The following is a 24,624-nucleotide window of genomic DNA, read 5'->3' on the forward strand; positions in this document are numbered from 1 at the left end:
ATGTAAGAACCTATCTTCCAAAGTGCTCAATATCACTTCGTGACGCATTTCGGTAGAGGCCTATTCTTTTATTAGTTATCAAACTAGTGTAAAAATGCATTCTACATCATAGTTTCACAATCTAACGACCGCCATTCTTTTCCTAGATATTAAATACGATTATGGGCAAGAACGTGCTTAACTGCTCATTAGAATAATGCTCTTCGAAAGCAATTCAAAAATTAACAAAGTTTTTTTCGTCTGCCTTGAACACAGCGTTGCCAGTTTCCGATTATTTTTGGCAACGTTTGAAAAAAAGGCGCCAAACAAAATTCAAGAAATGCATTTCGTGCGCACCTACAAGGAAATAAATGTGGAATTGTATAGTAATTGTATAGTAATCTAAAAAATTTAATAAATCAACGCCTTAAAGCTTGTGCCTATTTGCAAGCAACTATTTTGCAAGTCATTTCACGATTCTATAGAATTAAGTGGAATCAAGTGTATTTGAATGAGAATCAACAGACGAATATAAATACGTCAAAACCAGGCATTCAAGCAGGGACAGTTTAAGTGTGCAGGTATACCTTGAACATACAAAAAAAATGAACTGAAAATACATATAACGCCCTAAAGCTAGGGGAAGAACGTGGGAGAGAAGATCAATAGAGCGAATCAGATTGAGGAGAAAAAGTTTACAGTTTTTTTTTTGTTTTTTTTGTGTTTAAATCTTTCAGCAACAAGTTGAACGTCATAATCAATTATATACGGGGAGAAAAAATTGTGAACGAAAGCGTGAACATACCGGTTCCTTCCAACATACAAGTCTCAGCTTCTAACAGTGAACAAACAACAACTTGAGAAGGAGAAGATTGAATCTTTTTAAAGGCACTAAATTGCACACTGTTGTTTTCTTCTTCGAGAAGAGTTCATCATAGAAGGACGTGATTTCTAAACTCTTTACTCTGCGTTTCTAGGAAAAAAGGAGATTTTTGAGAAATAAAGGAGGGCGCGAGAAACTTAAATACTCGTTTCCGGCTCGGATTTTTTTTTAGCAACTTTCAACAAATGAGGCAGGGAACAATCCTGTTTTTCCTGTGCGATGCAATGTACCCTTGTACCAGCCGTCGTCTCTCTTTTTGTGCACGTAAACAATGTCGCCGATACGCAATTCCAGCTCGTACTCGCTGTTGGGTGGGTAGGGCGTGATGCAACGAAATCTGAATTGACCACAACAAATTCTCATTTTAGGAAATTTGACACCTAATAAATATACTGCCACTTGACTTGTAAGTACCGTACCTCTCACTCACGACGGGCGAAGCGGGGCTTCTCACCCTCTTGTCTCGGGGGGCGACAACAGCAACGGAAGCCGCAGCCATCGCTTCGTGACTTGAGGCGCTGGCGGGGGTCGTTGTCGAAATGGAACGAGAGAACACCGACACGTTGCCCGAAGCGGGGAGGATGTTGGGTCGGTGTTTATTCGAGCGAAGTCGTTGCGAACCTCCCATCGAGTGCCTTCCTTTTTCCTGTGATCTGGTTTCCGCTTCTCGTTCCAAACGTTCAGGACCCGGGACGACTTGCAACAGCTGGCTGGGGCACGAGCCGGACCTGCATTGTTCAAATTATACAACGTCATTTCTATTAAGATGAGAAAATACAACAAAAATAACAAACCTAACGTGTATGGGAGCTGGAGTGGGAGTAAGGCAAGTTGTTTTAGAGACAACGTGCGTTTGAAAACCATCTTCAAAAACTGGGTTGTCGATCGAGTACGGATGCAGGAGTGGAGGTGAAGATTTTTTCCGGCATGTTAGTCGTTTCATCAAGCTGACACTTGACTTTTCCTTGTCTTTCTTTTCCGGCTGGTTTGGTGCGCCGACCGGCTCTGTTCCACCTCCACTTATGGCTACATTGGGAGGTGGGCTGATTAGCGTGGTGGCCCGAGGAGATAATGCCGGGGCAGGAGCAGGAGTAGTGGCCAATCGTGCCACGACCGCTGCAGGAACTGATGCCGAGCTAGACGTACTTCCGGTCATGGCCGACATAGGTTTGTAGCCTTGCGACGAAAGAACAGGACTCATGACGGAGCCAATATTTTGTGCAGCTGGACTCAGAGCCCGCGGAGGGAGCTTGGGCGGCGGATGGATCGTGCTTGGCTGGCTGGTGGATCGAACGGGAGTAGTAACCTGAGGAGCGATTGGCGCCGGAGGTGGAGGATTAACCTGAGTATGTGGCTGTGACCGGACAGCCTGAACATAGTTACCGGGGAATACCCCGATCTTTTGTGTGCGAACGCTGGACCCTTTGAACCAGCCATCTTGGCATTTTTCACTGACTGTATACAAAGCGCCTTTCCTGAGTTCCAACTCGTCAGCTTTCTGTGGCTTGTATGGATACAGTGCAATATAAAGAGCTGGTGGAGTCATGAATGACGGTGGGCCAGGTGGAGGAGGTGAACTGACACCCGGTACCTTTAAAGAAAACAAAATTCACGTTAACTGAATTCTAAAGATGATACTATTGATGATATTTTGTTTATTACCAATGGTTGAAGTTCACTTTCCGATGTGCTGACCGTCAAACCTCGATGGCGAGTTGATATTTCCACTGATCGACGGTTGTACTGAGTTTGATGCGTCTGTTGGTTGACATTGAGGCTGAAACGCTTTTCACGAGGTACAACACGATTAGTTACGCTTGAAGGGGACGAATCAGAACTTGTGGTCGCTGGTGTAGTGGACGAAGACGAAATTGATGAATTGGTTATACTGTTGAGTGAATTTTGAATATTGGCAGTAGTGACGGGTAAAGCCGGAGCTGAACGAGATGGACCCGGTTGACAGTTTGTAGATATTTTCATCAGTAATTTGGCAGCGCTATTCATTTCGACAAAAGAAATAGGAAAGATGCCAATCCGTTCAGTAAGTCTTCCTTCTGCCCAGTTTTCGTCAACTCGACGTATGACTGTCACTACAGCTCCTTTGTTGAAAGTTAGACAATCTTTTTCGTCTTCGGCACTCATTTTGAAATCGTACAAGGCAACACATTGGGGTACAGTTGCATTGGGTAATGGAGTTAGGACTTGGACATAAGAAGCAGGAAAGAAACCTTGGCTTGCGTTCTTCTCTCCATGATACCAGTTGGCATCAACTCTCTTTTTCAGAATAATTATGTCACCTTTCTTGAAACCCAGGTCTCCAGGTTCTTGGGGCATGTAATCATACAGCGCTTTGGCACACGGCTGATGCAGTGTCACTGTGTTCTTTGGTGTGGATTCTATCTTTCCATGAACATCTGGATGAATCTTGGGGTGTTGTTGCTGCTGCTGCTGAGGAAGAACACAAGCAACTGGTATGTTGGCATTGTGAGTAGTTTCTTGTGTCTGAACTGTTGTCTGAGTATCTCCAGCTTGTTTTGTTCTAGGAACGTTCTTCATCCCCTCCAAAATCCTCATGAGTAGAACATTGGGTGGCAGGTCTTCCAGCTTTGTTGAAACCAGAACTCTGCATTCTGGGCATCTTAATTCTTTTTGAGTGGTGATGATTTCTTCTAAACATTTCTTGCAAAATGTGTGCTGGCAAGGCAGAACCCTACTGGAAATGTCTAGCCGTTCTAGGCATACAGAACATTCCAATAGATCATTCAGCATCCATTCTTCCATGGTTGTGAGAAACTTTAAAGAAGAAATATCTTCAGCAAAGATTTTGATTACCAGATCATTTTTTGGCTCAACCCCGGCTCAAGGGCTAGAAAAAGCTCGTGAGCGTAAACTACCGAGATAAATATAGATGCCCAGCCCATAAGAAGAAGAAACCAACTTTCATAATAAATACTCCATCTCAAAATTTGATTCTTGCCTGGTAACAAACTCACGACTACACTCAATATACACTTCTTTTTTCATCAGATAACAGATACACTTTCAACACGGTTGATTCCGAGACCTGAGACGCTAAAACAAAGGTAAGAACTGAATGACGGTTTCTTTCACGTATTTCTCTTCCTCCACCGGAAGTCTCCTTTTTACCAGCATTCGGCCATCTAGTGGCAAACGCGCCAACTCTGGATATCCGGAATTGACTTTTCCCATCCCCACACAATCATAACATAACATGCAATACCCTCAGGCTCTAATTTAATGAGATATTTCTCTCTTGGAATGTTGGAAGTAGTACTTACCGGTTTCTGATGGGACGGATGGACTGCTCGATTAGTATGATACGTAATCGGAGAAACGGATTTTTTTACTGAAACTTATTTTTCTCAGTGGAAGCTTGGAATTTATACCATAAAAGCATCCTGTTCGTGATAACGGCATTCGTCTAGACTGGGGAAATACACCGTGCACGTATATAACGTCTTATTATAACTTGAATTATCGCAAATCCTTTTATTGAAGTACAAACTTTTATACTTTTATCGCCTTTACCAGATGAACCTGGGTTTTCTTAATCTTTGTACAGCCGCACGCATATTTTTGAAACTCGCCTAGATAAGCCTAAGCCTTCAAAAGGTTAAATCATTTAACACGTCAAGGTTAAAAGAGAAAATGCAAAACGCCAAATTAGAAAACATACATCTGTGTTGATAGAATATAGTCTAGGTGAGAAACTGATTGCACATATTATAACTGAAACAAGTGAAAGATAAATTAACAGACCAGAATGGGTACAAAAACTAGCCCAAAATCAAACAATTTGTGGCTCCTTTGTTGACTCAACTTCACACACATCCATAATTAAGGACTTACGATTTCCCTAACACAACAAACTTACAAAAGTTACACAGCAGGTGGTTTTCTGGCAGGAGGTTTGAATTTTTGGCGAACAAGTGGCGAAGCACATCCGTTCCAAGGGGACAAGGCTGGAGGATTCGGGTATTTTTCCAAAAGTCGCGCGCGGTTTATCACAACATTTGAGGACGTAGGCGTCTCATTCTTTTTCCCATCGCCAAAGTATTCGACACCGGTAGGAGTAAACATTCCACCTCTCCTAGAAACTTCAGTCCCATATTTTGGAGTGGCCGACTGAGGAGTGGCGCTTCCCAAAAGTGTGTCCACCTGCCCTTCGGCTTCAGCCACGCAGGCGGCTGGGTCCTTAACTGATTGCTTGAGATCATTAAGCGCAGCATCTAAATGTTTCAGCGCTGGTCTGTTGGAAAACAGAAACCCAAATGATTAAGCTGGAACATAACATCTTATCTAATCGTGGACAAACCTAGAGCTGACCAATGTGCCTTCATGAATGAAAGCGAATTGCATTTTGGATGCGGTCCTACACGCCGTGGCTCTCCACTGCAAATTTGAGAAGGCCAAGAACGCTCCAACAACAATAATATCAGCCAAAGCGTAATCCTCTAGACTCGCCCAGCATTTGACGCCATAATAAGTGTTGCCTTTAAAAAAATAACAAATGATTTATAAAATCAAAATAATATTTCACAAAAAAAAATTACCATCGGATAATATTGCTGTCTGAAACGGCCTTTGTTGAAGGCCAACGAAAACCACTAAGCCCACAATATCCAATTCATTGAACATGGGCTTGAATCCAGGTTGGTTTGCCGTGGAAAAAGCTATCACACTTCGGTCGAGATCCTGAAGTATAGTGAAAAGAAAACATGATAAATACGTCGAGGCTAAAAATGTAGAAATATTTACAGGAGTGAGGTTAGATTGTTTCATTTCCTTCCACATAGTGTTCTTCATCGCATTAAGCTGCAATTCTCCAAATCGTAGTCCAGCAGCATTGACGTTGTACAAATGATATGCTCGTCCCTCTTTTATGTTATACTGCAATTCTTCGTTGGGTCGCCAAATTGAAATAATTGCGGAGTTCAAATGAGTAGCACGACAATCAACTAAGCGTAACTTGAGCATTGGTACTCCTTCAATCTGTAAATACATCAAAACAGAATCAGAAAAAAATTCCTCGTGGGTAAGGTAATCTAAGAAGCCGTACCGATTTCATGCTCATCTGCATACGCTTTTGGGCTTCGGCAAGAATCCGGGATCGTTTTTCTTCATCTGTTAAGTTGATTTCTTTACTGCGATGACGATTTCCATCGGCTCGTATTCTCTTTCTCTCTTGTTCGTCTTCCTCTCGCTCAATATCCTCCACGACCTTTTCCATCATTCGCTCAAATCGCATGGCTGCACTCTCAGTTATCCTTCTATACTGACGCTCGCCACGGAAAATCGTTTTTCCTAGAATGCAGAGCATTTCAATTAATAACACAAACAAGGATATTTTATTGTTTTGGAGATTACCATCTGCTGCCTTCTCCATGTACATCATGGGGTACACTCTGATGACGTTCACCCGAATATGAGATACGACACCTCCTTCTGGCAGAATTGATGCCAATGAGATAGGAAACGGAAACGGTTTGGAATAAAATCCCAATTTGGAATCCCAACGTGCGCGTCGAGTGGAGTTTGCCGATATCTATACAGAAGATAGTAAGGATGAAAAAGTTTTAATCATGAATCAAATGTGCTGATGTATACTGTACTTTTAGATAGGTATCAGAACCCTTTTCTAACGGGGCAGACGGACCCGGGGACACCAGCTCAGCACAAGAGATTACTAGTTTAAGACCAGCGAATATTTTGTTCTTTTCTATCAGTTGCTGCATGGCCGTATCGCAGTGGGCTTCTATGCTGTACCATCCGTCCGTCAGTTCCAACATGGCCGGACCGTTGGATCGAATTTCAGCAACACATAAAATCATAGTCTTAGCTGCAGTGTCGTCCTACAAAAAACAAAATTCATTTACACAAGATCAACAAGCAAAATACGCATAATTTTTCCACCTGTTCGATAATGCGCCTCAGTGCTGATCTTTCGCAGCGGTCAATCTCCTTGTCATAGCGATATTTAAGTTGTTCAAGTACGTTGCTCATTGTCAGGCACGTACGCGCAAAGAGGGATGGCATTCTCTTCTCCATTGATGCTAGCTTCCAAACGATCCAGCGATAATGGTTGCGTATCCAATCATAACTGATTAGAGTTGGATCGACGTTTTCAGAAGCAAGTAGACTAGCTCCAATTTCTTCGCAGCCAATTATATTTTCGTCAGTGAATATGACCAGAAATTCACCTGTAATGAAGTGTGTAAACACCATAAATTATTATAAATTAAAATCATTTGAATTCTGGATCAATTTGTCTTTTATCTTAGCTTACCAAGTTGAACGCCTTTTGAATTTTGCAGGCAATCTTCAATGGGGAAATGATCCCACGCACAAAAATTGAACGATGAAGCGCTCGAAGCTTGAACTTGGTACACTGCAGCAAGCATTCCATGGTCCTCTAATAATTTATATGGAGCTACGATTTCGGGCAATGAGGAGTTGTCAATCAGCTCTTTCCATGTTTTTCTACAAGTTCCGTCTTTTTTTTGTTGATAGAGATATCCGGCTTTAGGTGAAGGTTTTCTGCCTTTGGATCGTTTGCGCTGGATCACTGCATTTTGTTCTTCGCGTGCTTTTCTCCTCAAAGCTCTTATTTTTGCTGACACTGTGGAAGATTCAAACGCCGACGGTGTTCCTGGGGTGGCCATTTGGGTTAGTTGTGATCGAGGACTGTCGGTAAAATTTTTTCGCTTCTTTGCTTTTTTCGTTTTGCCAATTGTCGGTGAAGATACCCAGTAATCCTTGTCGTCTTCCTCTTCCATTTTCCTCTTCTTATCAGCATTTTCGTCTTTCACTGGAAAAGGTGAGGGGCTGCTGTTGTGGTTGATGTTTACTGCCTGTACAGTTTCGACAATTTTCGGGATTTCTTCGATTACAATGGGTTCTTCGAAATTTTTCTGAGCCCTGGATAAAGCCAACTCTGATACTTTTACTTCTTTCCCGCTTGCCAAATTGAATCCAACAGTGAGTGGAACCTGAACGGGGTTACAATCGGTAGTTTCCAATCCATGAGAAGCTGGTTCAGGCACAGGCGTTACTCTCCTAGGCGCTTTAAAGGAGGAAGTTTTGGCACGAATCCTGGAATCTCCTGACCTAGATAAATTTTGTTTCGGGACGGCGGCATATTTCTCACTTGTCTTTGTAGTTCCACCGTGTTCATCTTCTGTGTTTTTTTCGCAAACATCTTCTAGCAGAGCTTGACCTCGAGCAATTGCTTCCTTTGAGACAACGCTTTTTTTTACGTTGGCCCTGCTACAACTAGCTGTTGCAGGAAATTCAGTAGGATCTACATTAGCGTCTTCAAATTCAGAGAAAAGTGATTTGGCTCGGACGATAGCCGTTTCCGAGATGGCAACTTTTTTACCACCAGCAGTACTGAAACCAACCGTTTCGGGGTATGCGGAGGTAATTGATGATGGATTTGATAACGGGTTTCCACTTACTTCGGCAAACATTGTTTGTCCTTTAGCCATTGCTTCATCCGAAATATGAATGGGCTTTCCTTTGGCTGAGCTAAAGCCTACTGCCTTTGGTATATCAGAGTTCTGAGGCAGCATATTGTCACAGTTCCAATCATTTTCTGCCATCCTTTTCTCTCTTGAATAATTGATTTTTGCGTTACTTCGGGTTACTTGATGTTTCGTAATGGTTAAGTCCTCTTCATCAATTTCTTCGAATTTAGCTCTTGCTCTGATCATAGCTTTTTCTGATATGGAGAATTTTTTACCACCGGCAGTACTAAATCCAACTGTTTCTTGATATTTGAGAACGTCTGATGATGGAGCTTCATTGACTTCGGCAAACATGGCTCGGCCCTTAGACATAGCTTCGTCAGAAACATGAACGGGCTTGCCTTTAGCGGTGCTGAAACCTACAGTTTTAAGATGGTCAAAATTCTGAAGCGTATGTTCTGAATTCCAATTTTTTTCGGTGAGCTGTTTCTTAATTAAAATGTTGGACTCTTTTGGAATAGACGGATTGGTTTTTGAACCAATATCTTCTTTATCAATTTCTTCAAGTCTAGCTCTTGCTTGAATCATGGCTTTTTCAGAAATAGATACTTTCTTACCAGCGGCAGTACTGAAACCAACACTTTCAAATACATTTCGTGAGGCTATAATTTCACAGTGTTTTTGGTCATCATTGGAAGATGTTGAGTAGTCAGCCTCACCTTGGTTTCTTGAAAAGGGTAAATCCTTGGTCTCATCAAGGTTCAAACTAATTTGCTTCAGACATTCGTCGTCAGTTGCGAATTTGGTAGGGAGAGAGTCAATAACATGAACTTCTTTTTGTTGAAAAGGGACAGCCGGTAGAGTATGACTTGAACGATCAAGGAGAACGTTAACCACAGGTTCACTTGAAAAATCAAGACTTTTTTTCATCTCTTGTAAATTGCTTTGTGGTGAATCTAGGTATGTGACTGATTGATTCTCTGTTTTTATCCCAGATGTCTGTTTGTTCAACTGTTTAGTTGAAAACATTGGTTGGGTTTTACTATGAATATTTACGTAAACTGGTTGGGGATAAATAAATTTTAAAGCAGGTCTTTTCAAAAGCCTGAACAAATCTTCTGTGTTTGAATTATGTTGAAATGTTTTCTCACACTTTTTTTGATTAGATGCCTTACCAGAAGGAAGCATTTCTTTCATCATGCCTAAGTTTGGATTATTTTCATTTTGAAATAAATGGCGGGGCTGTAAGGGCTGAAAACAAACAAAGACAGCTACTTATAACAAAAATATAAAACAACTTGCTGAAAACAATACCTTTGCTTTGCTGTCAAAACTCTGCTGTTCATCAATTCTTGTGAATCCAGGAAGAGACACTTGTGTTTGAGTAGGAGTTTCCATGTTGGCTGACCAAGAAACATTAAGCTCTGGATCAATACCTAAACTTCGAATCAGTGAAGGAGTGCCTTCACATTCAGAGTCTGGAGCATTTAAATCTGGAGTAATTGCATGAAGAATTGGACTCCACGAACAAGGTTTGGGGTTCACAGGAGTGCGAAAAACGTTAGTTACATCACGATCTGGTCGATCTGGTGTAGCTTCGTGATTATTTCGATTCATTTTTCATAAAAAGCTTGTCCCACAATCAGTGGTTCATTTCAAGTCCCATACTACATCGAGATAAATATTCAGTTTATTCACCAACAATTAGTTATAGGCAGAAATTTGTTATCTTTTCGATGTAACACAACGTAGAATTCACAATTCAGAAAAAAGAGCAGAGCCAATTTTTGCAATTTCAAACTCGTCTGGACATGGAGGGGTGTTGTTTGCCAGATCAACATTATATATCAATCAAATTTTAAAGTTCAACAAATTTAAAAACTGTTTCGTGATTAAAGATTGCCTTTTATTTTCTATTGAAAATAATAATTTTTTAAAATTATATTCGAATATGAAAAAAATTAAAATCTAGCGTGAATTTCGAATTTCTCAGAGTTCCCACTCAAGAGGGCGGTTGTTTATTGTGGCGTAATCGTCGAGATGTCCCAGAGGCTCAAATAAAAACGAAAAACACACGTGTTGAAAGTTTATCTGAAGTCTAAATTAAATCCCTTCAGGTTTTCAGATAGTTTTTGCCTATTTAAAGATTATTACTTTGCGACTACATTTTTATTTCATGAGATTTCATGCAGTACAACGGTTCAACGAGTTCCGTCAGGTTAGTCTTACTACTATTAAGAGTTCTTTGCTTCCGATTTCCACAGTAATCCCCGTTGTCAATTGCAAACTATTTCCAGAAATCATTCTCTGCATTAACATTTTAATGTTATTTGAATGATGCAGCTGTGTTCCTTGAGAATTAGTCAATATTTTCCTGTAATTAGCTATGATTGTTCAATAAACGTTTGGTGTTCTTGCAGGGCTGCCCAGAAGAGTCTTATCTCTGAAGACATTCTCTGGATTTCACAGTCACACAACCTGACTAGCACTGGAGTTATTCAACATTCAGAAATGTCTCTATCCAGTGAACACAAGCTTGAACTTGAAACTCATCATTCAAGTACCATATTTTGTGATATGATGTCACCCGATGAATGGAAGAGTTCCCTTCCTATGGTTCTCCAACAAAATGATGCTTCAGGGGTTCCTTCACCAACATCTCCATCAAATTCAATTGAAAACCTTGTTTTGGAACTTGAAAACAGTAATCAGGATATTGACATGGGAAGTCCCTTTACACAATGCTCTGGTAAATTTTACTTTAGACATTATAAAACTCATTTGTTTCTCAAATTCTTTGTTCTTTACTGTGTATTTTAAAAGTTTCACCCAATTAAGTCATTGCAATTTTCTTGAATTTTAGATAGTCTGCTGCTAAAAGTGCCTTTTTCTGATAAATATGAAGAAGAAGAACTAGTGTGCAATATGGATACTGAGGATGTAAATGACATGCTTTTTGGTATGTTGGGAACTGAAAAGGAGATTGGTGAGTTATGCAACACAAATCTATCAGTTCAGTATTCTTTATTTCATCAGAAACTTAACTTCTATTTCAAAAGACTCTGATACAGGGAAGCTGCCATCTTCGACTGAAAAGCAGAGCCCTGTTTTAGTAGCAGATGCGGTACATACAAATAAAGGAATCGAAAATAGGTTGACATCCCCCGATCCCCTTTCCATTGGGCTGTTCGCTGAAGATTCACTGACTGATGCAATGATTCCTCAAACAATTGTAGAGGCACCTACAACTACTCCTGATTCACAACCGGAAGCGACAGAAGATGTACCAAAACCCCCAAACGATAGGAAGCATTCTTCTCTTCCGTGCTTGACTAGCCGATTAGCGGAAGTTATCCACTGCAATAGCCGAGACGATGTCAGCATACTACAAAAAGTAAAGAATTGCATCACCGAAAAAATCATTTTATTCTCATTATTCGTATAATCAGGCTACTTCAACAATATCGACGTTACGTCAACAGGCATGCGATTTGATGTCAACTTATTCCCAGCTGAAGTTTCAAAACGATGAATTAATGCAACAGCAAAATCTGTTGCAGTCCGGTATGTTTTAATAAGCCAAGATCTTGAAGGATCGTTCCTTTGTAATGTAGTGTTTCTTATCTAGAACAATCTTTGTGTGACTCGGATGCAACTATATCCAAAGGTTGTCCTTTGACTATTGAAGTTCTGATCCCTTTCGGTGGTGCAAAAAAGGCCTTTGGTTCAGCACCCCTTTACCATCATATTCCTATAGAAGACGGCCAAATACCAATCACATCCGGAGAAGAGTGTCCAACTGAGGAAAACGTCATGGATGAGCCTTACGAAGAACAATATGGTTCGTAATAAATTAAGAATCTCGGTGGTGTATAAAATTACATTCGAATTCTTTCCTAGATGCTCCTATGGTTGTTAATCCTACTTCAAAAAGTAATCCCTGCCAAACTAAGAAACTTTGCTGCGAGTTGGGTTGCATTTGTTCCAGTTTGCAGAATGCCGGAAAGCTTCCCGTGGAACATTGCAAAAATCCTGACTGCATGCTGGAACCCAATTGCACCCAATCTGGAGATCCATCGCATACTCCCAAAACCGTCTTCTCTATCATAAAAGATGGAAAAGTCAAACCAGCCGTCGTAGAGAATAGTCTTGAGTCGAATCCAAACGCGGAAGTAGTTTCAGTAAGAAATATTTCCAAAACCGAAAAAGTGCCAGTATCTCGTTCCAGAAAATCTGTGACCAAAAAGAAATTAGCGTCAGTGAAAAGGACACGTAGCACAACTGTAAAGCCAAAAGAGAATGAAGTGATTCTACTTGATGATCCCAAAATTGATCCAAAGGATCTAAAAATTGACCCCAAGCATAAAAAATTGCTGAGAGAGTGTGAAGTGCGCCTGACAAGAATAGACCCTAAGACACTTCATCAATTGGTTAACGGTTCGTCTGATGTTAAGCTTTACAGTAAATGTTTTGTCCACGTCAAGAAGCTTCAACCGGAAAAAAATCAAACAGTTTACTGTATGGTTCACAGATTGAATGGTTGTATTTGTCTTGGATCCACCACCAACGATTGATCATTTTTTTAGCAACACCCGAAATTTGTTCATTTTAAGGAGATATTTGGCACTATGATCCCACCTAGAGATAGTTTTTTTGTTTGTTTTTTTGCCATTTTTCCATTAAAAATTTCGTGATTCTCCATTAGAATGTTATAATGAAGGCAAAGGTTTAGTTTTCCCCTTAAAAATCCGACGTCACATTTAAGAGCTCGCATGTCATGTCAGTACCTACATAAATTTTTACGTGTTTTATATGCCGTTTGAGCTGGTTGTAAACAGCCTAAAATAGTAGACGTCTTCATTAACTTCCCGTTTTGATAATCAAGTTACTTTCGCGCGGGTATTTAAAATGTTAAGCCGTTCAGTAATACAAATTTTGCAAGTGCAATTTTAAATCTGTCGTCTGAAGTGTCTTATGAGCAAACTGCTAAAAGAAAGTAAAAATTAATTATCTGCTCATCTCTAAATTCAGCAAAATTTAATAAACAACATTTAAAATTAAAAATGAATGAAAATAAACACAGCATAGTGCAATTAATTTCATTCTTAAACAAAAAGCAAGTTGGTAACTGCGCCGGTGAATTCACATATTACCAAAATGGCAACCTCATAGTTTCCGAGAAAAAAAATTGCTGAAAAAAAGTCGTGCACTCGACTCGTGCTTTAGAATCTCAGAAATAAACACCCGTCTGCGTGCGAACGTCGCACGTGTATTGTATCTCTTAAAGTCGAAGGCGATTTATTTCGACAATCTTTGTCAATCAGTCGAAGTCGTCATTCATAATCAGATCACTTTTTACCACATTTCAGACCTTGATTCCTATACATGTATTTTATTCATTCGTCGGTTGCACTTGCTTCACTTATGGAATCCTTTTAAAATTAAGTTAACGAAGCATTTGAATAAAAATGTCTGAACAAGGTAGTATAGGAAGAGGAAGAATTGCAGCTGGAGGTCGTGGAGCTCAGCTATTGGCAGCATTGGAAGCTAATAGAAGGTAAATGCTGTTACAAGAATACACAACATTTAAGTGTGGCTATAAATAGTTATTATTTTTAAGGCCTGGGCAGCCTTCTGTTCCAGTTGAACCTCCAGCAGATCCAACTCTGCCGTCAGCAGCAGCAGCACTTTCTGATGTTTCTGCTGCAAAAGCTCCAGCTGGAAGGGGATCGGCAATGGTTCAACTCTTAGCAAGAAGGTATTTCCCTTTTTAGGTTCATTTTTATTGCATTATTATATTTTTTTTTATTAGACGTGTTATGGGTTCTGCTGCTTCACCAGAAGTTGGTGCATCTGCTTCGTCTGTTCAATCCCCCACTCAATCATCTTCCATAGTATCCCCTTCAATTTCAAACCCTTCCTCTCCATCAGTAATTTCACAGATTTCTGTTGAATCAGCAACCCAAGTAACCACCATAGTGGGGAATCTTAATCCAGTTGGTAGAGGAATCGTTGCCAGAATGAGGAGTTTGGAAGTGAGTTCTACAACTGTGAAAGAAGCAGTAAAATCTGTGGCACAAGAAAAGCCAAAGATTCAGCCCAAATCAGAAGAAGTGTATCCAAAGCCTATTTTGACGCATCAGGAAAATGCGCCAATTGTCAAGAAAGGAGAAATGGGTAATAGGTACGTTTCTGCATAAAAATATCTCATTGTCCAATTTTCTTAGTCATTAAATGTTTATAATCCAGGGTTGATGTCGTTGCTAATTATGTTCGGGTGAACATAGATCCTGGCAAGGGAATCTATGAATATGAAGTCTCATTTTTCCCATCTTGCGACTCGAAACAAGTGCGTTTTCAGTTGTTGAACCAACATCGAGAGACGTTAGGCCCAGCCAAAACATTTGATGGTGTTACTTTGTACCTGCCATATCAATTTGAGAACACTGTAAGATATGATAGTTCATTAGTTAACAATTTTTAAAATTTTTTTTACTGAAAATAATAAAATATATTGTGTTTAATAGGTTACATCATTTCAAAGTATGCATCCGGCAACAAACGAACCCGTTGAGGTTAAATTGACGTTGAGACAGAAAAGGCGTGCTGCGGACAGCATCCATTTCTACAATGTTCTTATCAGGAAGATTGCTCGCATATTGGGCATGGTTCAGATAAACCGAAACTATTTTAATCCGAGTTCGCCAATTTTTATGGCTGCTGAAAAGTAAATTTGGCTTATGGTAACTTCTTAATTGAAGATAAGTATATTAATGTTTTTCATTTTTAGACTGGAGGTCTGGCCTGGCTATGTAACTGCCATCAACGAATTTGAAGATGGACTAATGTTGTGCTGCGATGTTTCATTCCGAGTACTGCGCACAACTACTGTTCGCGATGAGCTGTAAGAATAGGTTTACTATTAATCTCGCAATATGTTAAATGCCTTGTTTGCAGCGTGGAAATGAGTAAGAAAGGCGGATATTTCCATCAGACGGCTCAAGATGTTCTCATTGGACTCTCGGTGCTTACGCGTTACAATAACAAAATGTACCGCATCGATGAGATCCTTTTCGATAAAAATCCTTTATCGATTTTTGACTGTCAGGGCGAACCAATGTCATATGTAGACTACTACAAGAAGCAGTATAACATTGATATTCAAGACAAGGGCCAACCAATGCTGCTAAATAGGTGAGTTTTCATAAATCTTACATGTCAAACAACAATTAAATTGAAATTTTAATTTAGATTGAAGAAAAAGATGCAAGGGAAAGAAGACGAAACTGTTCTTGTGTGTCTGGTGCCTGAGTTGTGCTTCCTAACGGGACTGGATGATCGTCTAAGAAGTAATTTTACGATTATGAGATCTCTTGCGACTCACACTAAAGTCGCGCCAATGGCTAGAGTAAAGGCACTGACCGACTACATCCAATCCGTTAACAGTAAGTTATAAAATTGTTTTAATGTTTTTGTTTGCGTTCCTTAATTGTGTTACTGTTGCAGACAATGAGAGAGCTAAAAGTGTTCTCTCGGAATGGGGCCTTTCTTTAGCTCCTATGCCGCTATCCCTTGAGGGCCGAGTGATCGAACCAGAAAAGATTTTTCTGAGTAAATCTAATTTCACTACTAATCCCCAATGTGACTGGTCCCGTAATCTGGGCAACGACATATTAGTCGCGGTCAAAATTGAAACATGGATTTTGGTATACACGGATCGAAATCTGAATAATGCTAATGATTTTAGCAAGACTTTAATGGAAGTTGGATCGAAGATGGGTATTCGCATAAAACCACCTAAAATGGTGGGTTTGCCCAATGACCGCACAGATACGTACGTTAATCGTATCAGGGATGAAATCAATTCTTCGGTAATAAAGCATTCATCATCACCACCTTGGATAAATCAGAATTTTCAAATTTTCTCTTCCTTTTTCCAGCTTCAGTTGGTGGTTGCTATTTTTCCTACTTCGCGGGATGATCGTTACGCTGCCGTCAAAACTCTATGCACTGCTCAATATGCCATTCCATCTCAAATGATGAACAGCAAAACGATCTCAAATCCGTCCAAGCTTCGATCTATTGTTCAGAAAATCGCTCTTCAGATAAACTGCAAAATGGGAGGTGAACTTTGGGCTGTTAGCATTCCCACCAAGACTTTGATGGTCTGTGGAGTGGACGTTTACCATGACCCAACGAAACGTGGACAGTCTGTGGTAGGTTTCGTTGCTTCAGTGAACCCCGGACTGACACGATGGTTCAGCCGTGCCAAATATCAAGGACCTGGAGTTGAGTTGGTTGACACATTGAAGATTTGTTTCCTCGAGTCGTTGAAAAAGTATTATGAGGTACGTGATGACATCGATAATTTGGTTTTTAGTTTATTCTTGCTTTTTAGTAGTTGATGCAAATGTTGTCATTTTAGCTCAATCAAGATTACCCAAAACAAATTGTTTTGTTTCGTGACGGAGTTGGAGATGGACAGCTGCAATTTGCTGCCGCACATGAAGCCGCGCAGTTTTTGTCAGCATTCCAAGCATTGTCTCCTCCATTTGAACCAAAGTTTACTATGGTGGTGGTGCAAAAGAGGATCAATACTCGCTTGTTTCATAACTCGGTGAGTTTTTTGTTTTGTTGTTGTTTTGCTTTCTAGTTCTTACTGAATTGGTTTATTTTTTCTTTTCTTATAGAGAGGTGCAATAAACAATCCTCCACCAGGGACTGTTGTCGACCACACAGTGACCCGTCGAGATTGGTGGGATTTTTTCCTCGTTTCGCAATTTGTCACCCAGGGCACAGTTTCGCCCACTCATTTTATTGTCGTGCACGATGGCGGAATGAAGCCGGATAATTTGCAAAAGTTGGCCTACAAAATGACTCACATGTATTACAATTGGCCGGGAACTATTCGCGTTCCAGCTCCTTGTCAGGTAATCTAAACGGAAAAATTGTCATTGTTCTATTACTCGGTAATTAATTAAAAACTTTTTTTCTTTTTGCAGTACGCTCACAAATTGGCCTATTTGGTTGGCGAGAGCATTCGCAAGGAACCCCAACTAGAATTGTCCAATCGTCTCTACTTTCTGTAAAAAACAGAAGTCTTCAGTTTTGGATCTGGTGAAATACCAAATTTTCTTAAAGAAGATATGAAACACCGTATTATTAGGTGGTTGCTTTTCAACTCAGGAATATTGATTTCTTATGTTTGCTTTTTTAATTCCACTTTTGAGTCACGTTCGTGATTTAATCTCATATAACAAGGAAGAGGTGTTCGTTTCATCTCAAGTGATATTTTTTTCCAGCGTATTTATAAAAAAAACGCTCTGTACATCTAATCAAGTAAATAAACTTATCTTTTTCAAACCTTTTTTTTCTAATACATTTATCTTAAGGTTTTTTAGACCTGAATAAGCCTTAAAACTTTAATTTTCACTAGTATGTGTCTTTAGTTTTCCTTGATTGGCCGATTCTGTTTTGAAAAGCCGCTTTTCATCGTTTTGAGGCTGGATATAGGAAGAGGGATGGGCGAATTCCGAATTGGCTTGTCCTTGGAATCAAACAAAAGAAACACGGTCTTACTAAATGTATTCTGCTGGTAGTGGTCGTGGCGGCTGGTCTTTTACATGGGTTTATGCGTCAGCACATTGCATCACAGATTACTTCTGCCAGGTGGCGGGGTCGAAAATGCCTAGGGCTTGTGCTATTTTAAGAACTTCGGCACTGTCGTCTTACTTTGAAGCTTTCTCCACGTGTTGAACAATATTTTCGAATGTGCTGAGCCCACCTCGTCTGACTATTGGGTTTATGTGTTTAACTTTTGTGTAACTAGCAGATAAGCTATCTGTACTTATCCAGATATCCTGCCTTCAGCCATCTCTCTCCTGCTTATCTGTCAATTGTGAGTTTCAATTGCATGAAGTGCAACGAGATTCTAGACGACGACGCATTTGGACACGCCTGAGAACAGACACGAATATGGCAACTACTAAGGATAAAACTTCTCGAGTTAAGGTATTATGCATTTGTCGTTCATGTGTAGGTTATTTTTGTTGTTTAACTCAAAGTGTATGTTCTCTTTATTTCAATTAGGTCAGCAGACGACTCAACGAGTCTGAGCAAGAGCACATACGTCATACTTTTCTGTCAGCTGGAGGCGCCCCACGTGCAGCGGCTTTGAGTCCGGCATTACAAACCCCGGACAAACCCAGTAAATTGACACCGATTCACAACGAGTGTTTCTATAACCATGGCAGCGACTTAGTTGAAGCCCTCAAATCTCATCTGAATGACCTAACAGATCCAGAGGAAATTAATTGGCAAGACCCAATCGGCCTGAGTTCGTTGCACTTGCTTTGTGGGTTTAATGGATCAAATCACTTTATAGAAGCTCTGAAACTGATGCTGGAAAATGGAGCAAACTTAAAAGCCGTCGATTTAAGGGGATACACCCCTTTTCACTACATGTGCTTTAATGCCATGATTTCTACAGAATTGCAACTACAAGGATTAGAAGAATTGTTGCGCTCTGGGGCAGACATTAACGCCAAAGAATATCGAGTGCGAGCCTCTCCACTTCACCTGTTGTGTAATTACAACACCACCAAGAAGTTGGATTCCATTCTGTCTTTTTTCGTCCTTCGTCGGGCCAGTCTCCATGCAAAAACGATAGAAAACCGAACCGCATTGCATTGTTTGTGTCGGACTCATCACGATGAGCATCTTCTCGGAGCTGTTGCGGTTTTGGTCCGACACGGAGCCGATGCCAACATTCGTGACGATAAGGTAACGTTCTTAACATTCTTGCAATAAAGTGTCGAAATAAATGTTGAATTGTTATCACAAGAACATCACGGCTCTTCACGAAGTCTGCCTCTTTTACCAACGCCCTAATTTGGGTGACGTAATCGATCAATTGCTGAGTGCCAAAGCTACTTGCATCAATTACGGGGCTATGCACAAGAGGACAGCACTTCATTTGATTGCTCTTCATTATCACGAAGACAATCTACCCGAATTGATCGAGTCCATGATTGGACGACACGGTAATTTATAATTTATAAATCCTGTATGTATTTATAGTCACAGTTTATATATTTTTTCCCCCTTACAGGTGCTGATCCAAATCAGAGTGATGAAAAATACCGGACACCTCTCCATTATTTCCTGCAGTACAACCGTTCTAGTCGCTGGACTGAAGCCGTTGAAGTGTTGATCCGTCGCGATGGAGATTTAGAGAGTCACGACATCAGATTGGGTCGAACTGCTCTATTACACGCGTGTTTGAACTTCTACCAGGTGGCGGAACTACCAAAGGTCATCGATTTACTGGTGAAACACAAGGCCAACGTCAACGTATTGGACAAATGCAATCGTAGCGTATTACATTATTTGACTTCCGCCTTGGCGGTCGATTTGAACGTGGGTCGTTGCGTTGAGTTGATTCTGCCACACCTCAAACAACAAACGGTCGATGCAGTTTCAACGGAAGGCACAACGGCGCTGACGCAAGCCGCTCGAATTGGATGTCACGCCACACTCCGCCAATTGATCCCAATGGCTAACAAGAACGTCACGGATTCCTTTGGCAAAAATGTCTTGGATCATCTGAAAGAATTTGGTGAAAGGAAAATTCGAGCCCTTTGTTTCTGCTGTCAATCCGTCGGGCCTCCGGAATTGGCGCCAGCTCTAGTAAAAAATCTGATGAAAAAAGAACGCATCCGCTTACGTCAGCCGGAAAAGTTTGGTCTAGTCGAATTAGAACGCTATTTGCTGGACGTGAGTCCTTACGTCACCTTTCTCTACGAGGATCAACTGTACAAGTCAGCAACGCCCAAATGGATGGAGTTTCTAGACTTTTGGAACCATTCGGAGCAGTTGAGTTTGAGTGATACCGTACGAGTCCAGCGATTCATTCGTGATATGACTCATCCATGTAAATTGCCTCCTTTAATCCCGGCACGCCGCAACAAGTGCGGATGGTGTGACGCCATTGGCAGCGTTCATGGCTACGTGAAAGCTCTGACAGAGAAGGCCGGCCAGATGGATTGCCGTTTCCGCCCATCATCCGTCATATCTTACGGTTCCATCGCCGAAGGCTCCAAACTATTCGCACCGGTAATAATGAACTTGGTAGTTATCGCTAATCAAATTTGATCTTGTTCTTCATTTTTCTATAGGATTCTTTTCATTTCGCCATTGTCATGGCCGACTGGTACGAAGATCCTTCACATCCGCAGACGATCCGTTATAATGGCGACGCTGTTCTCGTTGATAAATTCATGACGCAAGCGAAACTCCCTGTCATTTCCTCCAACAAAATAAGTCAGTATTACCACGCGTTGCTGGAGACGGCCGCCAGCTGGATTCAGCGCTTCGAGATCCTTGAACACTGGACGTCCAGCTTTGACGAAATCAATACGACTCTTTATTTGGTCCATCGGCCTAAAAACAACCAACCACCTCTGCGTTTAGCTATCACACTATCTTTGGTTGTTGAGCGTGCCGCCGGTGTGGCCCTCGTGCGGAGTCAATTGCCTAGTTGGTGTCGGGTGGCCGAGAGAGGCGAGAATTTGGAATACTTGGCTGCTAAACCCGGAATGGACGGTTGGCGAGCTATTTATCCGGCCCTGGAACGAGATAGGTAATCTAAACTTTCCTCAAGTATTCAAAGGCCAAAATGGATGCCCATTGCGGATGAATTAGCAATTTTCAAATTGAAATGAATTATCGTTTTTTTGACATTCTGCAGCATCAGGCATTCCGGTTCAACCGTGCTGCAAGTCTTCCAGTTGATCAAACTCCTTGTAGCCGCCAATAACAGCACGGAAGAGGGCCAAGTCCTGAAACGGGATCCCACCTCTTTCGCCCTTAAGAATTGCCTGCTGCTCTACATGGAATTGAATCCGCCGCCGTGGAACACTGTCGACATCATCGTGCACAGTCAGGGCGTCATCGACGTTCTCCTGGACAAGCACGACTTTTCGATGAGTTTCTTTGACGGCAAAGAGAAGATCACTGTCGATCAGATGCCACTTTTCTCGCCCATACCTTACGACGTCAAGAAGCGGCTCATGTTGATCAAAGTGCAGCTGACGTGGCTACTCAACGCAAGACATCATTCATTCACTATCTAATTATAGATATGACTCGAGTCGTACGTGTTATGCTTTGGCTGTTGAGCCATGAAATACAATTTCAGTTTTGGGGTTTCAAATAAGGTAAAACTTAAGGCAATTCTAATAGCTTATCGGTAGCAGAATGCGGCAACAACGAACTTTAGTTTGAGATCGACAGGTGTCAGCTCTTCACAAATAAAATCATGGGTGACGTCTGTCTGCCGAGTCAGAGTGACGGACGGTAAGGCAGGCCTATCTCTGATGTGATAAAGGAAAAGCCAACCTCAGCGACTCTCCTATGATAACGTTGATTGAATAAGATATTCATCTCCTTTCGACAATTCAGTTTTCTGCCAGAATGCCGATATATTTGTACTACATTTCTCTGAGTCCTCCTTGTAGGGCTGTCATGATGACGGCGTATTTGGCCGGAGTGGACCTCAATCTGAAGCTGCTCAACCTGATGAACCGCGACCAGTTGAAACCGGAATTCCTGAAGATCAATCCGCAGCACAACGTCCCCACCATCGTCGACGACGGATTTTGTTTGAACGAGAGCCAGGCCATTTCGGCTTATCTGATTAACCGATACGGTGGCCAGAAGGGGCAGCATCTCTATCCGGAAGATGCCCAGCAACGAGCAGTCATCGATCAGCTTCTCAATTTCGATGCGTCCGTCCTCTTCGTCAACATGAGGAATTTATACGTACGTAAAATAGTCGCCTGCCCTTATTATTATTGTTTGGTCTGACCAAAAAGGGGATCCTCGCATTGATGTCACGAGCAATGGTTATATATGCAGATTCCTGTGGTGATGGGTGGAGCTAAGCAGCTGGATCCGGCAGCTTTGGAGAAATATCACGACGGAATTGGATTCCTTGACACTGTGATAGGCGATCGAGCTTACGCAGCTGGCCAGCATTTGACGATTGCGGATCTGGCGCTCGTGGCCTCCATTTCTTCCTACGATGTGAGTTGTTGTTTCTGAGCTTGTCTTAGACATGTCTGACTCACCATACAACTGCGGAGAGACTGAGAGTATTTATTATGTCATTTGTTGACAGGCCATCGACAGCCAGATCTTGGACAAATATCCCAACGTCCAGAAGTGGTTCAAACGCTGCCAAAACGAGATCCCTCACTACGAGGAACTCAACGGTGGCGGAGCGAAAATTCACGGCCAGTTCATTCAAAAGAGCCTCAAAAAGATGGAAGAAGCTTGAAATTATGTTGAAAATACCTCGCAGAGAAATTAATAAACGGAGAAATTGGAGCTGCATCAGGCCTTGTGCACCGGTTATATGATATCCAGTGAGCAAACTGATACTGATTACACAAGATATGGTGTGTCTTCTATAAATTACCATTTTAAAAATAAAACAGGAGCGAATGACGTCATTCGCCTATTGATCTAGAGATAAGAAACAAAGTTCTAGTCCTACTTAGCCTCACAACAGACTGAAGAAATTTCCATTGGAATAACTCTAGGTTTATAAATTTTACAACAATCGATCCGGGTCTTTCTGCGTCACGTAGCTCAAATGTAATCCCGTTTGAATTTGTGTCGAATTATTTTGTCGATACCTTCGCGCGACGACGACATGAGTTTTATAACGATATTTCAAGATAACGAAATACCGGACTTGTGTCCATTTGTTTTGACCCGCTTCGCACATAACCAAATAGAAAAAAAAAACAGGTAGGCTACCTGTTACGATTTTACGAAAACAAGCGTGAATGACATTTGACATTAAGAGAAGTGACAGCAGAATGCAAATTTGGCCATAAATTTAGACTAGATCCCTCAATCTGATTACACGCTCCATTTTGGTGGCTTTCTAAAAGCCAAGCTAAAAGCGCATATGCAACAATTATACGACTCGCAGTTCTTTAAGGGCGCAAACGTCAAAACCTGACGGACATTCCAGTTATGGATTAGAGAATGGAATGTAAATATAGCCACGTAGCAACAACAAAAAAAAACGAACCCAAATAAAAATAATTCAACTAACGTATACAGTTCATAAATTTAGTGGCAACCTTTTTTTAAAAAATGACGTCGTATACTATTAGAACGTAAATAATGGACGTCCCTATTCGAAAACAATATCCTTCTCATTGTGTCCGGTTTTCTGCTAGAAAACCGGACCGAGACAAATATCGGATGATTGATGACAGGCGGTTGTGTCCGACGATAGTGTGTCCGTTGGTTTTTACATGGCCGGTCGGTCAGAGGAGAGGGCCAAACTACAAATAAAGGCACAATTGACAGGTCAATGGGCGTAAATGTAAAAGGACGTAAATCAAAAAAATATTATTCACGAATATCTCGAGACAAAAAAGAAAAAGTTTCGCAAGAAAGTTAGCCATGTAAAGCGACAGGGTTGCGGAATGGCCGGTTGAATAATGCCCTCATTTGAATAATAATATGTAAAAATCATAAATCATTCTCTTAAAGATGTGGTGTTCTCTCTGTCCGCCGTGAATAATACGCTGATAAACCAAAAACCTGCCAGACGATTCCACAGATTTCAAACGACTCTGTATAGCGATAAAACATATCACGGCCGGAGTACAACAATAGTCAACAACTAACACACGAAAAAAGAGAGAGAAGACCAGCAATAGCATGCGTGTAAGTCCCTTTCTGAATTGGCGGTCAAGTGGCATGCTCCCCCAAAATGGCTATAGAGGTATTGTGAGTGGCGATGTACCAGCGCGAGTCGCTGTTTGCTATGCGGATTCCAAGATTTCTCCAATAACCACACCACAAAGTGTTGGCACGGTAGCGCTATTCATAAATTTCGGATTTTCAGCTATCGATTCTGGGTATAGCCAACAAAAAGTTCGTTTTCTCAGCTCGAGATCTTTTTCATTTATTTGTGCCACTCTTTCCACGACAAACGGCCCAGCGCATTTAATAAAACTTGCAGAGATGCCAGTTGCCTGGAAGCAATCACAGTTGCAATCAATATCGACTCCAGTCTCCTTGACGACGATATACATTTATAAGTTGAGCTAATACCTGACGACTGAAAAGTCCCAACAGGGAAATTGATGGCAACTTATAGTGAAAAATGCCGAGTTGCTCTATAACTTTTTTAGACGATTTCCCGCTGTATAGTACTTTTTGACAAAAACGAATCGAAATACAAGTTTG

The 24,624-nt window shown here is 41.2% G+C and overlaps 6 protein-coding genes and 1 long non-coding RNA gene across 7 annotated transcripts; 4 read left to right on the top strand and 3 right to left on the bottom strand.

Annotated features, from left to right (window-relative positions):
* Window positions 1–469: 469 nt before the first annotated feature.
* Window positions 470–4,016, bottom strand: LOC124310950 (E3 ubiquitin-protein ligase SH3RF1-like). Its single transcript, XM_046775138.1, has 4 exons — window positions 2,525–4,016; window positions 1,657–2,453; window positions 1,282–1,590; window positions 470–1,199 (listed from the first exon to the last, which is right to left on the bottom strand). The coding sequence occupies exons 1-4, from the start codon at window positions 3,641–3,643 to the stop codon at window positions 1,031–1,033; spliced, it is 2,394 nt and encodes a 797-aa protein (XP_046631094.1). The 5' UTR covers window positions 3,644–4,016; the 3' UTR covers window positions 470–1,030.
* Window positions 4,017–4,542: 526 nt separating this feature from the next.
* LOC124310848 (breast cancer type 2 susceptibility protein homolog) lies at window positions 4,543–10,181 on the bottom strand. The gene is made up of 10 exons (XM_046774927.1): window positions 9,664–10,181; window positions 7,170–9,600; window positions 6,797–7,083; window positions 6,496–6,735; window positions 6,251–6,428; window positions 5,943–6,187; window positions 5,642–5,875; window positions 5,437–5,578; window positions 5,199–5,376; window positions 4,543–5,132 (listed from the first exon to the last, which is right to left on the bottom strand). Exons 1-10 carry the CDS (start codon window positions 9,964–9,966, stop codon window positions 4,763–4,765), a joined length of 4,608 nt encoding a protein of 1,535 aa, XP_046630883.1. The 5' UTR covers window positions 9,967–10,181; the 3' UTR covers window positions 4,543–4,762.
* An 85-nt stretch (window positions 10,182–10,266) lies between these two features.
* On the top strand, window positions 10,267–13,303 carry LOC124311060. The gene is made up of 7 exons (XM_046775338.1): window positions 10,267–10,567; window positions 10,770–11,098; window positions 11,213–11,335; window positions 11,409–11,743; window positions 11,799–11,913; window positions 11,978–12,190; window positions 12,250–13,303. The coding sequence occupies exons 1-7, from the start codon at window positions 10,536–10,538 to the stop codon at window positions 12,921–12,923; spliced, it is 1,821 nt and encodes a 606-aa protein (XP_046631294.1). The 5' UTR covers window positions 10,267–10,535; the 3' UTR covers window positions 12,924–13,303.
* A 264-nt stretch (window positions 13,304–13,567) lies between these two features.
* Window positions 13,568–17,715, top strand: LOC124310909 (piwi-like protein Ago3). The gene is made up of 13 exons (XM_046775062.1): window positions 13,568–13,906; window positions 13,970–14,107; window positions 14,162–14,533; window positions 14,599–14,797; window positions 14,877–15,076; window positions 15,140–15,253; window positions 15,307–15,543; window positions 15,601–15,794; window positions 15,856–16,220; window positions 16,290–16,697; window positions 16,775–16,966; window positions 17,040–17,279; window positions 17,352–17,715. Exons 1-13 carry the CDS (start codon window positions 13,818–13,820, stop codon window positions 17,436–17,438), a joined length of 2,835 nt encoding a protein of 944 aa, XP_046631018.1. The 5' UTR covers window positions 13,568–13,817; the 3' UTR covers window positions 17,439–17,715.
* Window positions 17,494–18,093, bottom strand: LOC124311760. Its single transcript, XR_006910210.1, has 2 exons — window positions 18,010–18,093; window positions 17,494–17,896 (listed from the first exon to the last, which is right to left on the bottom strand). It is a non-coding gene; the product is annotated as an uncharacterized LOC124311760 (long non-coding RNA).
* LOC124310916 lies at window positions 17,932–21,562 on the top strand. Its single transcript, XM_046775072.1, has 6 exons — window positions 17,932–18,360; window positions 18,439–19,131; window positions 19,193–19,391; window positions 19,460–20,463; window positions 20,526–20,989; window positions 21,098–21,562. Exons 1-6 carry the CDS (start codon window positions 18,325–18,327, stop codon window positions 21,480–21,482), a joined length of 2,781 nt encoding a protein of 926 aa, XP_046631028.1. The 5' UTR covers window positions 17,932–18,324; the 3' UTR covers window positions 21,483–21,562.
* A 156-nt stretch (window positions 21,563–21,718) lies between these two features.
* On the top strand, window positions 21,719–22,844 carry LOC124311395 (glutathione S-transferase 1-1-like). The gene is made up of 3 exons (XM_046775868.1): window positions 21,719–22,170; window positions 22,267–22,434; window positions 22,529–22,844. The coding sequence occupies exons 1-3, from the start codon at window positions 21,823–21,825 to the stop codon at window positions 22,685–22,687; spliced, it is 675 nt and encodes a 224-aa protein (XP_046631824.1). The 5' UTR covers window positions 21,719–21,822; the 3' UTR covers window positions 22,688–22,844.
* The last annotated feature ends 1,780 nt before the right edge of the window (window positions 22,845–24,624 follow it).

The sequence above is a fragment of the Daphnia pulicaria genome, chromosome 8, assembly GCF_021234035.1.
Source record: "Daphnia pulicaria isolate SC F1-1A chromosome 8, SC_F0-13Bv2, whole genome shotgun sequence".
Taxonomy (NCBI): domain Eukaryota; kingdom Metazoa; phylum Arthropoda; class Branchiopoda; order Diplostraca; family Daphniidae; genus Daphnia; species Daphnia pulicaria.

Excerpts from the sequence above, each read along its gene's own strand:
- LOC124310916 (XM_046775072.1), top strand. The coding sequence starts at position 18,325 with ATGGCAACTACTAAGGATAAAACTTCTCGAGTTAAG. Across the intron at positions 19,132-19,192 it reads CCAACATTCGTGACGATAAG|AACATCACGGCTCTTCACGA; the intron begins GTAACGTTCTTA and ends TGTTATCACAAG. Across the intron at positions 19,392-19,459 it reads GTCCATGATTGGACGACACG|GTGCTGATCCAAATCAGAGT; the intron begins GTAATTTATAAT and ends TCCCCCTTACAG.
- LOC124311395 (XM_046775868.1), top strand. The coding sequence starts at position 21,823 with ATGCCGATATATTTGTACTACATTTCTCTGAGTCCTCCTTGTAGGGCT. Across the intron at positions 22,171-22,266 it reads TCAACATGAGGAATTTATAC|ATTCCTGTGGTGATGGGTGG; the intron begins GTACGTAAAATA and ends TTATATATGCAG. Across the intron at positions 22,435-22,528 it reads CCTCCATTTCTTCCTACGAT|GCCATCGACAGCCAGATCTT; the intron begins GTGAGTTGTTGT and ends ATTTGTTGACAG.
- LOC124310909 (XM_046775062.1), top strand. The coding sequence starts at position 13,818 with ATGTCTGAACAAGGTAGTATAGGAAGAGGAAGAATTGCAGCTGGAGGT. Across the intron at positions 14,798-14,876 it reads CATATCAATTTGAGAACACT|GTTACATCATTTCAAAGTAT; the intron begins GTAAGATATGAT and ends TGTGTTTAATAG. Across the intron at positions 16,221-16,289 it reads GGGATGAAATCAATTCTTCG|CTTCAGTTGGTGGTTGCTAT; the intron begins GTAATAAAGCAT and ends TCCTTTTTCCAG.
- LOC124310950 (XM_046775138.1), bottom strand. The coding sequence starts at position 3,643 with ATGGAAGAATGGATGCTGAATGATCTATTGGAATGTTCTGTATGCCTA. Across the intron at positions 1,591-1,656 it reads CCAGCTCCCATACACGTTAG|GTCCGGCTCGTGCCCCAGCC; the intron begins GTTTGTTATTTT and ends TGAACAATGCAG. Across the intron at positions 1,200-1,281 it reads TCGCCCGTCGTGAGTGAGAG|ATTTCGTTGCATCACGCCCT; the intron begins GTACGGTACTTA and ends TGGTCAATTCAG.
- LOC124310848 (XM_046774927.1), bottom strand. The coding sequence starts at position 9,966 with ATGAATCGAAATAATCACGAAGCTACACCAGATCGACCAGATCGTGAT. Across the intron at positions 9,601-9,663 it reads GTTTTGACAGCAAAGCAAAG|CCCTTACAGCCCCGCCATTT; the intron begins GTATTGTTTTCA and ends GTTTGTTTTCAG. Across the intron at positions 6,429-6,495 it reads GTTCTGATACCTATCTAAAA|ATATCGGCAAACTCCACTCG; the intron begins GTACAGTATACA and ends TCTTCTGTATAG.
- LOC124311060 (XM_046775338.1), top strand. The coding sequence starts at position 10,536 with ATGCAGTACAACGGTTCAACGAGTTCCGTCAG. Across the intron at positions 11,336-11,408 it reads GGGAACTGAAAAGGAGATTG|ACTCTGATACAGGGAAGCTG; the intron begins GTGAGTTATGCA and ends CTATTTCAAAAG. Across the intron at positions 11,744-11,798 it reads ATGTCAGCATACTACAAAAA|GCTACTTCAACAATATCGAC; the intron begins GTAAAGAATTGC and ends TCGTATAATCAG.